Below are 12,992 nucleotides of genomic sequence, written 5' to 3'. Positions count from 1 at the left end.
CCTTTTCAACTTGTTAAGTTCCCCAGAGACCTTTGATTCAGCTGCTACCTTATTTTCTGGATGCTTATTTCTGCTACTTTATTTCTAAGGAGCTGTGGCTGCCCCATCCCTGGCAGTGTTCAAGGCCAGGTTGGTCAGGGCTTGGAGCAACCTGGTCTAGTGGAAGGTATCCCTGCCTGTGGCAGGGGGTTGGAACTAAATGAGTTTTAAGGTCCCTTCCAACTCAAACCATTCTATGATTAAGAATTTCTGTTACACCTAATGTACTACAGTTCTTTGGAGGTGACAACCAAAGCAGGTTTCAAGATACCTGAGCAGAACTTTTGAGTTGTATAACCTGAAGTTACACTGTTGTTAAATATATGATTGTGTCTGAGTTTTGAGACTGAGCAGTTTGTCTTGAGGAAGCTTCATAGAAGTTAACTTGGATTCTAGGTTTGTTTTGAGGCTTCCAGTAAATCACTATCTCCAGTGTAACCATGTCAAATAAATTCAGTAAGCAGGTGGCTGAAGAGCTTGATCACAGAATTACAGAATGATTTGGATTAGAATGGACCTTAAAGCTCATCTAGTTCCAACACCCTGCAACAGGCATGGGCACCTTCCATTAGACCAGGCTACTCAAAGCCCCATCCAACCTGATTATATAATCTTGCATATGCAATTAAGCCTCTGTGAGTGGATAATACCAGTGGGACAAACTGCAAAGCTAAGCACTTCTGGACATGGTTGTAGAGCCTGAGATAATGTGGGGTGGGGAAAGCAAACTGAGAAACATCTAAATGAAGACCATAGTGGAAATGCAGGGGTTTTTTTTAAATCTGGAGTCTTGCATAGGGATAGAGAGAGGAAAGAGTTTGGGGAGGGGTTGGAATGCAACCCACCTGAAGTCTGTATTGTAATGTTTTTAGATCTGTGTTTAAATTTGGAGACTGGGGATCATAGAGATTCTTCATCTTACATTTATCTGGAGATGTGCCTGTATCTCCAGGTTGTGGTGGGAGGAGTTGAATACTATTTCATCCTCTTTATTTTTTCCATTTATTTGGGTGGAATTTGGAAGAACAAGGGAGAGGTGACAGCCTCCAGACCTGCTTCAGAGTCCAGTGAAAATGTCAGACTCCCACAAATTCAAATGTGCTTTGGTCCAGGCAAATCTAGTTGCTAATTTCCCCTTAGATTTTAAGGTAGCATGTGATATTAACACTGGAAGAATGCACTGCAGTATTTGTTGGAATTCAAAGCACTGGCTTTAACCTGCATAATCTTGCATGTTTTGGAGCTGCTAGTGTGAGACATCATCTCTTTTCTGTCACACTGCCATCCATAAGATCATCAGAGACCTTCTGAGCTGAGAACCTCCTGCTGTGAGGGCCTCAGCAGCTGGAATGAGCCGGCATTCTGGTCTCTGTGCCCTGCTCTGTCAAACTTCCATCCAGTTTACAAAGGCTGCCAAGAAGGTTGTGAGCTGAGCTGGGCTGTGTGTTTTGTGACTTTTTTTCTATTACTACTTTTTAGTTAGGCACCTAGTGTGTTCACTGCACCAGTCTTTAGCCATAATGCAATAATGATGGAAGGAAACAAATCTTCAAGCAGAAAGGATGTGCATTTTAGTCCAGTCAGGATTATTAGTGATTGGAATCTCTGGATCTGTTTTAAACAGTAGCAAATATGAACCAGGTAAAAATTATCACATTTCTAGTACATATAGAGATGTATATAGTACAAACATTCAGATTCTCAGATTACTAGTCTAAAATTCTAATAGAGGTACAAGCCCAGAAATCTCACCTGTGCAAATAGCTGTATAAGATATGAAGTGCTGTTTTAGTTCTTTTTAGTCACTTCACTTGAATCTGGTAGAAAGAACCCATTGCCTCCCTGGAATCCATTTACCACAGCATGACAGCCACAGATATAGATTATTTTAAATGCTTTTAAAGAAGAAAAAAGAAAGGTTTTTCCAGTTAGCTCGGAGATGTCAGGGTCATGATCCTCTTCATGATTTTAATAAAAGCAAGAAAGTGTTTTGCTGATAACAGTGGTGATATTTCATTGCCTTTTTTAATTACCAGTACTTCAAAAGCTACAAAAATAGTTTAGATCTTTTTTTTCCTTTGTTTCTTTCTACTTGCTTGGATTTATAGCATCAACTGTCAAAGGTCTGATCTGGCAAGAACTTAATTTCACATGTGTATTTTACATTTACAACTAAACCAACTGAATTCCTTACCTGTGTACTCCCCTCTTCACCAGCCTGGCTTTTCACCGTTGTTTTGAACTTTGCTAATAGCAGGCAAAATGTAATGTTTAATAACCAAGGCTTTGTGAATTTAAAACAAAAGTCTTTGTGATCTTTTTAATTTAATACTGGGGCCTTAGTAGCTTTTTAGTATTTAAATATAATTTAAAACAGGTTTCTGAGGAATGTATTTAACAGACTCCCTGGGAGTCGCTAATCCAGACACTTACAGTCCTGTGTTAACATATCGTGAGCAGAGGTAGGAAGTGAAATTATTAATCTACCTTCTTTCCCCTTCATCGAAGGAAGTATATAGAGCAAGCATAACTATAAATGACTTAGAAAATGACTGAGTCTGGTTTTAGTGCAGTGCATGGCCAACTAATTGATATTTTTCATCTTAATTGATCAAAACTTTAATTTAAAAGCTCAAGTTTGACCACCTGAGCCGCCAGATGCCCAGATTTCAGAGATGCAAAAACTTCCCTTCTAGATGCAAAATCTCTTTTACTTGCAATGCCTGAAGGAATTAATCCTCAAAGAAGAGAAACACTCACCTCGAGGCGTCCACGCACTATTCAGGCATTTAGGTTTCAAAACCCGCATTTTAAAGCTGGCATTTTTATTCACTTTGCTTCTTATTCAAAGCTTCAGCTGCTCCTGTGCCTTGTTAAGTGTTTGCCGCTCTCCATACAAGAGGTGACTGCATCTCAATGATGCTGAAGTGCCCTGGTACATAACCTGCTCACTGACTCATTAAGCTTGCAAAGCAGTTGGAATTTCTCAGTACACAAACCCTTCCATTCAGGTGTGGTTGTCCATTCCCTCGTGTTTCCTGTTTGCGTTTAGCAAGACAAAAGCCAGGTGAGAGCATGCCCCAGAGCTGCTTCGGTGCACACTACGGCTTCCCCTGCTGATCTGTGCCAAGCAGCCGCAGCTCCTGCTCCACCGTGTTTGGTTGTTCAGTCAGGTTTCTTAAGGAAATAAAACTTGTGTTTCTGCAGGGATTCTCTCCCTCTCTTTCCATCCCAAGTAGTTTTCAAATGTACTAGTCAAGTTCAGCCAGGTTTTGCCAGTAGGACTGAGTTTTGAAGAAACCAATGTTCTGGGATTTTTGTGAGAACAGGCAATTGTTAGGAAAAAAAAAAAAAAGAGAGATTCTGCATGTGTTCTAAATTGTAAAAGGAGCTATACCATCCTCTCAACCCTTGTCTGAAGAAAATCCACCCCATAACACCCCATAATACCTGGGGAAATCTCAATGAATACACATCGGTGTGAGACACAGATTTATAGGAAATCAGGTTTTGTTCTGGTGTGTATGAAACTGCATGTTTAAAAATAAGGGGGAAAAAAAGAATTTTTTGGTGGGAGGGGAGGTCACTGTTAGTAAAGGTCATGAGTAACATCCTGATTGTATTCTTGCAGTACTGCCTGTCAGGACACCCAACCTTACCATGCAATGTACTCAAGTTCAAATCCACCACCATCATGTTGGATTGTGGACTGGATATGACGTCTACCCTCAATTTTCTCCCATTGCCGTTGGTTCAAAGGTATGTTCTGCAGCCTGTACACACTTTGTCTGTGTTTTCTTGGGTTGCAGTTGGAGTGCTCTGTGTGAAATGGTGTATTGGAAGAAGGGAGGGGATGAGTACAAATGAACAGCATCATCCGATATCATAAATAGACTTTGTTCACTTAAAAATTCTCTTTATCAAAATAACAGCCTTTGGCTCAGTAGACGGAAGACATTTTATGGATTTATTGATTGGTTTTTCTAGATAATTTATTCTAAGCTTCAGTAAAGTATTGCTGCAACTGCTCAGCACAAGTGAGGTCACATATCTGTCATCTTTCTGGCTTCTTCATGCAAGATGAGATAAATGGATAACTGAGATGGAGTGAGTGGAGCCCAGCAAGTACTGTTTAACCACCATCTTCTCAGGCTTTTCTTCAGAGCACAGACTAATGCAAAGAAAAATAGCACTTAACAGTCTGGTTAGTTGACTTGATGGCATAATTGTTCCCTTTTAAAAATTAAATAAACAAAAGATATGTGCAGCTGAGCATGAGAATGGAACCTCAATGAAAGAAAAGTAGGATCTAGAAGAGAATCCTGAGGTCAAGGCACTCCCTTCTGTGCCCAAACTAGAAAGTAATATTTTCCCTGGTTTTTGGGTGAATTTGGTTATTCAGTTAGAGTGACTTATGTCTTGCATAAATGAAATAAATTATGAAAATGAGTGGTTGGAAAGGTGGAAATGAGTAAACTCTTGGTGGTGGGAAGCAACAAGAGTTTTCACAAAAGCCATTTAGTAATTTTGATCAACAAGGAAACAAGTGAGGAGCGTTCTGGGTTCAGGGGAGGCTTGACTGAGAAAGGGAGAATATGACTGGGAAAGGGAGTTTCCTAAGAGACCTAATGAGGTTAAATCAGTTTGTCCAGCACTTCCTATGATTTGTTATTTTTTGACAGGAAAAGAATAGACAATGTATGCATTGTTCTTCAAGAACATGGAGTTCAAGATCTGCTGTAGAGTAGGCAACAGATGCCTTAAGACAGATCAGTGTGGTAGTCATTTTCTGTCCCATCCATAATTGCTAACTACAGCATTTAGGGGCAGCAGTTGATTTGTAAACGATCTGGAAAATTTGGGAAATGGAGAATTGCCTTGCATTTGCTTTCTCCTGAGACAAGGAGGCACAAAACCACAAAATGAAATATAAATATTTGTAAATAAGTAGAATCAGTTTTAAATAACATTAAGTATGATGGCTTTGTAACAGGAGCAATGGAAAATAACTGGGGTGCATGATTTACAGAAAAAAAAAAAGTAGAGTGTGGCTAGAGAACATACTGAGAATTCTTGTATAAGATAAACCATTGTAGTTGGCGTAGTTTTAGGTCCTTATGACCTTAATACAAAATAAGTGTAAGAAAAGCAGGATAGGAAAACAGGACGTGGGGATGGGGAGTATCTGGAACTAGCAGATGTCCAGGATGGGCTGCAGCTAAACTAACTGATAAGTAGGACAGGATGATTGCTATGTCTGTAGTGTTAATGAGCCAGTTAAGCTGGTGTAAACATCTACTTCATGCTTCAAAGGCTGCCAGAAGTGATGAAGATTGTTGGAAGAAGTAAACGACCCTCAGAGACCACCACCACATTTTTGTCCACATGCGGGAACGTTGTGGAAAATGATGTAATTCATACGTAGCCTCATGAATATGCATGTATGCCCAGTGAATATACAAGGACGGCTTGTGTAGCAGTATGGGGACACAGGCTATGTGAAGCTATCCCCCGTGTCTCCCAGTGCCACAATAAAGAATACCTGCTTGTCAACTTAAACTTTGTTGGCAAGTTTGTTCCTGGAGTTTTCTCTAAATCCCTCCCACCTCCCAAAGAAAAAGGAAACAGAGAGGAACAAGTAGCAAATTTAGGTGATTGAACAAAGGCTTTAAAGGTTCTTTAGAACTGCAGGCATCAGCGCTCCCCCAGGATATGCCAGCTTTGTCTGCTAATAGCAGACCCTGGGAATGAACATCCAAATTGCAGGTCACAACCTGAAATTCCCCAAGTACCTCCAGAATGTCTGCACTGAAATGACTCAAACTCAATAAGAAAGGATGTCAGATGTGACCTCTGATGGCCCACTGGAATCCGGAGCAAACAGTTGGATTTAAATCCGATCAATCTTGCCAGTAAGGTGATTGAACACCCCTTACAGCAAGGATTGTCCTAAGCATATGGACTTGGGCAAGTAATTGATCTCTTCAGTACTCTAGAAAACAGATGTCCTGCAGGCAGCTGTGGAAATGAGTTAGAAACTTGAGGAGGAATGTGGCTGTCAATAAAAAGTCCAGATGAAGACTTGTTCATAGTTGTACCATTACTGTGATGTCTAAATACCCCTGAAATTCAAAATGTATATTGCCAAAACGGTAGTGTGACAAAGAGCTGATACTATCATCAGTTTCCAGGTGAGAGACTACAAGAAGGACTGACTGCCTGATCATGAGGCACATAGCGTCACAAGAATTTGAGGAGAGGTCTGTCAGATCTGAGGTTATTACCAGCTGTATGTCCTCCCAGTACCGGATGTGCTGAAATAGACCCATGTGCAATAGCTTTAAACCAGAGGTCTCCAGAGTATGATCCATGAATCACTTGGGTTCTGCAAGTCTCAGTATGTGGTCTGCAAAGTGCCCTGGTTTTTACCTCTGTGGAGCTTAAAGGTGCGGTATTACAGAGGATCTTTGCTATGCAGCTAAATCCTGTGTTGTACCTGGCATGGGGCCCTCCTTGAGCAAACATTTTGAGAGACTCTGCTTTAATCTGTAAGAGGAAAGTTCTGTAGTGCTTGTCATTAAAGAGACTGGACATTTTTTAGAGTTCTTTGCTCTTCAAAAAAAAGCCTGTCAAAAGGTATCTAGATTCCACCTTATCCTGGAGATGGTAGTCCTTGTTCTCACTAGCCCACGGAGCATGTGCAAAGTACCTGCAGTTGCCAAACACTTTATGCCCCATCACATACTTTAAAGGAGGTTTGTCAACTAGAATTTTCTCCCCTGTACCAAAGTCAAATGCAAAACGATAAAATGAACATGTGGGAAGCTCTTAACCTTTCCTGTCTAGCCATGACACACTTGCTCACATTATTTATGGGACAGTTCTAGCTATTTTGTATTAATCAATCACTCTATTACAATGTCAAAACTATGTCAGCAGGAACTGTGTTACTTCTTGGCTCCAAGGTAAAGAGTCCTTTCTGTCCTATGTTGCTTATTCCACTTTCACCCACACACAAGACTTATCTGCTAATTTTACCTCTCCTGACAAGACTGTATACTCTTCTGTGGATGCCAGGTTTAGTACAAGTCAATAGTACTCTTTCATCATGAATAAAGCGAAATGCATGCGAGGCTAAATTAGGGGGAACAGGGCAAGCATATCAGGAAGAGCTTATTCTATTCTGCTGCGTGCTGGTGAAACCACAAATGGATCCAGGTTTGGATTTCTGGTCAAAGAGAGATGCTAAGAAACTGAAGAAGGGGTTCAGGGGGGCTTCAAGATGGTCACGGTCTGGAGCCCATGACTATGCGGAGAGGTTGAGGGAGCTGGCCTTGTTCAGTCTGGCAGAGAGGAGGTGAGGTGGGGAGCTAAGAGTCACCTACAGCTGCCTGAAAGAAAGTTACAAAGGCAACAGAGCCAAACTCTACAGTGGCATTCAGTATAAGGAGCTAATGGCCACATACTGTGTCTTTGCAGGCTCAGGTAGCAATTTCACCCATCCCCAGAGAGGCTCTAGAATCTCGTGCTCGAGGGATTTGAAAGACACAGCTGGGCAAAGCCATGGCTTACCTGATCCATTGCTGGCTTTGAGATACTGGACTAGAGACCTCCAGGTGTCCTTTCCAACCAAGGCTTCTTTCTGTCTTCTCTCTTGTCTGTCAAAGTTATTGCACATCAGAATAGTTTATTCTTTCTTTTTCCCCGTTTTGTTTTTTTTTTTCCGTAACTCTTTTAGTCTCACTACACCATTCTACTCAATCTCCTCAGTCTCCAAAATGCTGCTCTTAAGTTCTGCTGTTGAATGTGGCAGTAGGAAGTACATTTAGCCACCTCATCTTTCCTATAGTCACACTTCTTCAGACTTACTCCTTATCCTCAAAAGGGGGTTACACTTCTCTGGTACAGCTTCTCAATGACATATCCTTCTGCTCTCACCTGTTACCTTCTGTCTTCACCCCTTGAGTCTTAGGTTTCCCCCTTTTCCTTCCTTGCGACTTTCTAGAGTACCAGTTAGGATATATTGTTTTATATTGATGGTAGTCTGAATACAGCATTCCTCTGAGCCCTAGCATCACTTCCTATTTTCAAGTTCTTAAATTTGAAAGCACTGATAGAATATAAGCATGCCTGTCTGTAGAGCTTGTGCACAACGCTTGCAGATTTCATTGCAAGTGAGATCTCGAGTCTCCAAATCTGAGGTTCTCACAGATCTTGGTTCCAGGTGGCTTCAATACCTTTGTGTCCTCAGCTTTTCCATTTTTTTGGATTTCTGTAGATAAGCTTCAACACACTGGGTTTAGAGCTAAGTTATAGGCTCATACAAAAATCAGATGTCAATGTGAGGTATGAATAAGTCTCAGTTATGGTAGCAAGAAATGCTGTAGCAATTACTACTGTAAACTCAGGATTGCAGCATCCACCTTGAAGTTTCTTTATTAATATTTAAAACAATTAAAAAAGGGGCCCTGCTATTGCTGGCTGGTACCAGACCTGCCAGCTTAAAAGATGCAGTTGACAGCAAAACCTCCTTCCCCCTTTGTCTTTCCAAGACAGGTAAATGCACTGTACAGCTGTTGATGTGGGTCTTTGGGGTGAGACTTCAGCATGAAGCCATGGTTATAAAATCACAGTCTTTGTGTCTCTAAATGACTTAGTCCAGAGCTTCGGTCTTTCCCTGCCTTTGCTAATGGGAATATTTGTCCCAGAGCAGTTTTAAGGTGTTTTTGTATTGTTTCAGGCATAGGGTTTGTTGCTGCCCTAGCTTCTGTTTCTGCGCCCAGTTTCACCACAGGCAGTGTAAGCAGTGCTGAGCCTTTTTTAAACTCTCACTGTAAATTACCAAAATCCAACTCCTTGCATGCATCTTCTTTTTACTTGTTTTACTTGTGTCATAATCATGATTTGTAAAAGTCATTTTAGTGAATGTTTAAACACAGTGAAACTGTCTGTTTTGTTGAGATTGTTAGTTCCCTGAGACAGAAATGGTGTTCTTTTCCTGTATAGCACCGAATAGAAGGTCTATGCTTAGCGACTGATAATGGTATAATTAATACTGCAATAATGCTTTTTCTCTCTTTCTGCAGCCCCAGGCTGTCCAAACTTCCTGGTTGGGTTTTGAAAGATGGAAGCACATTTCTGGACAAGGTACTATAGTGATGGTTAGAATTTTCTTGCATGCAAAAAGCTCCCTGACAGGTTAGGAGCTTGCACTGCATGAGCAATACTTCCATGCTGACTCATCGCAAAGGTTTCTATGTGTACCTTTATCAGCCACGATGTCCTTGTAGAGCAGAACATTTTGAAACAAAATGCTAATGCTAATAGCAACATGGAGGCTTTCAGTCTTCAGAGGTAGCCTAGCTTTATAAAAAATCCTCTTAAAATTCAGAAATCATCAGTATGAATATTTTCTTATTTCATGGAGCTCCATAAATAATAGTGCTTTGCCTTCTTAGAGTGCCTTTTATTCAACAGTCTCACTTTTCTGACACTAAAGCTTCATAGCATGCTTATAAATGAGGTTGGTATCATACCCTTTTTTAGGCAGGAGAACTGTGAGAAAGTGAATGGTTTTCCCCTCATGGGAGGTCTCTTACAGAGGAAAAGCATGTCTTTGGCCTCTGAAATCAACACGTGTTCTGCTGCTGGACATAGCAGGGAGGATATTATTTCCAGCCCCCTAATTGTAAGACACAGGACTTACCCAGCTACATGAGAGACACAGATTTTTTTTTTACTTTTCCCCTCTTTTCATTACATTAGTTTTGCAGGCAGAATTTAGCTGGGGCTTCAACCAAAACTAAGCACTGCAGTGTCCAGCTTGATCTGCCACAGGGGAACAATGAACACAAAAATATGTCAGATGTTGGTAAAATAGGCAGATACATTTCAAATGTGTGCAGCAATAGGTATCAGTAGAATAAATACAGTTTTAATAGACTGTTCTCTGACTATGTGAACATTAAAGGAAAACAGTAATAATAGTTGCTTTTGTAGGGGACTTTGAGGTGGACAAAACGGATTGATCTGATTTTTACAGACAAGGGGAAGATCATAGATTAAAGACCTGATTTTTCTTCTTATTGGAGACAAAAGAAACTGTACAGGCAGCATTTCTGTTAGTAAAATAGTAACAGCTCTATTCAGAGCACATGCTAACTGGCAGTCACACAGCTACAGAGGCTCAGAGAAGGAATGGAATTGCTCAGCTTGAATTCCCTGGAATTTGTTTCTCCTGAACCCCAGCTTTAGTCTCAGAGCTTTGGGCTCCCTTTTGTCCAGCAAATGGGTAGGCTGTCAGTATATTTCTATATGTGATGTATTTACATTTCTGTGGTGCTGCTGCAGTGTGTGCTTGGGAGAAATCTTCAAACTCGCTCAGCATCAGTGGAAACTGTGTTAAAAATTTAAAGGCAGCATCTCTTACCTTCACCTTGACCATTGTAACTGCTTGGAGTGGTAAATTCTTTGACCCATGCTGGAAAAAGGCAAGAGAAGGAGTCAAAGGGGGGTGTTTTATCATGTCGTGTGGACATTCCTGTTACAGCACTCTCTGGATGACAGTTATAAAACTTAAGTCCTGGAGAGGCATTGAAATTTGCTGTGATCTAGTTTTAATCATTTTAAACACCCTTGAGATGAGGTTAGGAGACTTCTGCCACTAGATGTAATTGCTCATTCGTTATTAGTTGGCAGGTGCACTGTAATTATTAAGAATTGGATTCAATCTTTAATTCTGTCAGTCTGAAGCTGGCTGAGACCACTCGCTTTGGGACAAGAAGAGAAGCATCCACAAGAGAAGGCAGAGCAGGTGATAGGTAGCCTGTGAGGTGTGTTAAGGCTAAAGTTGGGAATGGTTTTGTTCCATACATTATCCTGAAGAATGTGACTTTTCATGTGACAAAGATTTCTGATGTCAGCCTTGAAAAAGAAGGAAGAAAATAGAGGACTAAAGATCCAGTTGAGATAAGTCTAACAAAAAGTGCCACGTGGAGCTTAGATCCACGGAAGATGTTTCATCAAATGTTCTGACAGAGGGGCTAAAAATTGTATTCTGCTCCTAATAAGACAGAAAAGGTTTGATGTTATTGGGAACCAAAGCTAAATTCCAAACTTGTAAGACAGGCAGGGCAGTGTAAAGGTGCTGTGCACACCTGTACAAGAGCAGCAGTTCCGAGAAGAGTGGTCTTCATGACCCACTTTTCAGTTCGTACTTTGCTTCTGGTCGACAAAGTTGGTTTGCATTGTTACACATTTCACAGCCAGTACATCTGCAGTTGGAAGAGCAGAGAAAATGCAGTTTCACAGGACAGCACCTCCTCCATGGTCATGGCAAAACCAGACAGAAAGAGCCACGATATCTTTCCTTACCTACCAGAGTGCTGTCTGTTCCTCCAAATGAAGATCTGATCCCTTGAAGTCTTCTTACAGTAAATTTTATCTAGAAAAGGGATAAACATTATGTAGGAGTGGGCTGGAAATTACCTGGGATAAAGAAAAGGTTTTGAAAGGGCAAAATCTGCTGCACTGGAGTAACATTACATTGTAATTTTGTGTCTTTTCTGTTGATATACTTTTCTTACAGGAACTAAAGGAGTGCTCTGGCCATGTGTTTGTAGACTCCGTGCCAGAGTTCTGTTTACCAGAGGTGAGTTTGTTCAAAGTCATGCTGAAAAATCTGATTCCATTCTATCATGTGGGAGAAACTTGCTGAATTATTAAATTTATCAGCACTCGGTAAATAATGCTACTAAACCCTCTGTGTTGTTAATGTGCCTCTAGTATCTATGACGCTGGGAAAAGGGTGGAAACAGGCCTTTTCAGCAATGGTTTGGGGCAAACTGGAAGGTCTACTTGAGCAGATCAGTATCTCAAGACTTCACTGTCTATGTGCCTTCCAAAGACAATATGACTGAGCTGGACTTGAGTATGACAGGATACATGTGCTGATCTAGATAAGAGCAGTGAATGAAGACAAGGAAAACTACTTGTCTCTAACCACAGATGCATGACCTGCCTAGCAGAGCTCCCCTGGGGAGCCGACTGTGTGGCTAAGCCACTGTTTGATTCTGCTGCACTGCACTCAGATATGCTGTTCTGCTGGCAGCAAATTGAGGTTAAAAAGTTTTGCTGCCTTCTCAGCTTTTCATCACCGCCTCTTTGAGAGAAGGGCTTTACCTCCATATTCACTGACATAACTGCAAGTGGCTGCTTCCCAGGCTGTTGTTTTTTTTCCAAGAATACCTGGGTTAAAATGAAAAAAAAAAAACAACACCAAAAAAAACAAAAAAAAGGAAAGACTATTGAAAATGTTAAATTAACTGTGATTACCTGACTGATCAATTAACTGTGTATACAGGGGAGCTGGAGAAGTTAAAAGCTGAGCAAAGAGTGGTAAATGATGGGGAGTAGTCTGGGAATAATATCCTCTTTCCTCAGATGTGTTCGGACTGTGATAACATCAGTTCTCTCATTTCATATTGGGATGTTTTCTCTGTCTTTCAAAGACAGAGACAATTGCTTTTGGGCAGCGATTTTTATTTGTCCTTTCTGCCTGACCTTGTTGACAGGAAGTACAAAACACTCCTGGAGGGTTGTTGTCAGCTTTGCTGGGGTGCTGGCAATAGCATTTCTGCCTTTTCATTCCTTTCAACTCACCTCTTGCTGCTTCTGATTCTTGTTCTCTTGGTCCTTCTAAGCAAGTTGGCAGCTCTGGCACTGGTTTTGGCAAGTGGTTTCAACAGATCTGTGTCTAATTGCTCATTCTCCCCAACTGGAATAGATATAATTGAATCCCACAGAAAAAAAAAACCAAAAAACAAAAACAACAACAAAAAAAAAAAAAACAACAAACAAGCAAACAAAAAAAAACCCTTAATAATTTGAGGTTCTTGTGAGCATTCTGGTTACTGTCCTGTGCAAGGGAGGAGTGTAGGAAGCATCTTTGTACC

At 40.9% G+C, this 12,992-nt stretch overlaps 1 protein-coding gene across 2 annotated transcripts in view; it reads left to right on the top strand.

Annotated features, from left to right (window-relative positions):
* INTS9 (integrator complex subunit 9) overlaps positions 1–12,992 on the top strand; it is an 80,421-nt gene that overhangs the window by 1,190 nt on the left and 66,239 nt on the right. For both annotated transcript variants that reach the window (XM_061372172.1, XM_061372173.1), the window contains exons 2-4: positions 3,671–3,798; positions 9,126–9,186; positions 11,627–11,689. In XM_061372172.1, the coding sequence (XP_061228156.1) occupies positions 3,671–3,798; positions 9,126–9,186; positions 11,627–11,689 (252 nt within the window). The remainder of the gene's footprint in view (positions 1–3,670; positions 3,799–9,125; positions 9,187–11,626; positions 11,690–12,992) is intronic.

Source organism: Neopsephotus bourkii, unplaced genomic scaffold, assembly GCF_033783945.1.
Source record: "Neopsephotus bourkii isolate Nb327-2 ecotype Australia unplaced genomic scaffold, CSIRO-AGI_Nbou_v1 NB_1600, whole genome shotgun sequence".
Classification (NCBI taxonomy): domain Eukaryota; kingdom Metazoa; phylum Chordata; class Aves; order Psittaciformes; family Psittacidae; genus Neopsephotus; species Neopsephotus bourkii.
Note: the sequence above shows the minus strand (reverse complement) of the source record. Positions and strands in the feature narration are given on the sequence as shown.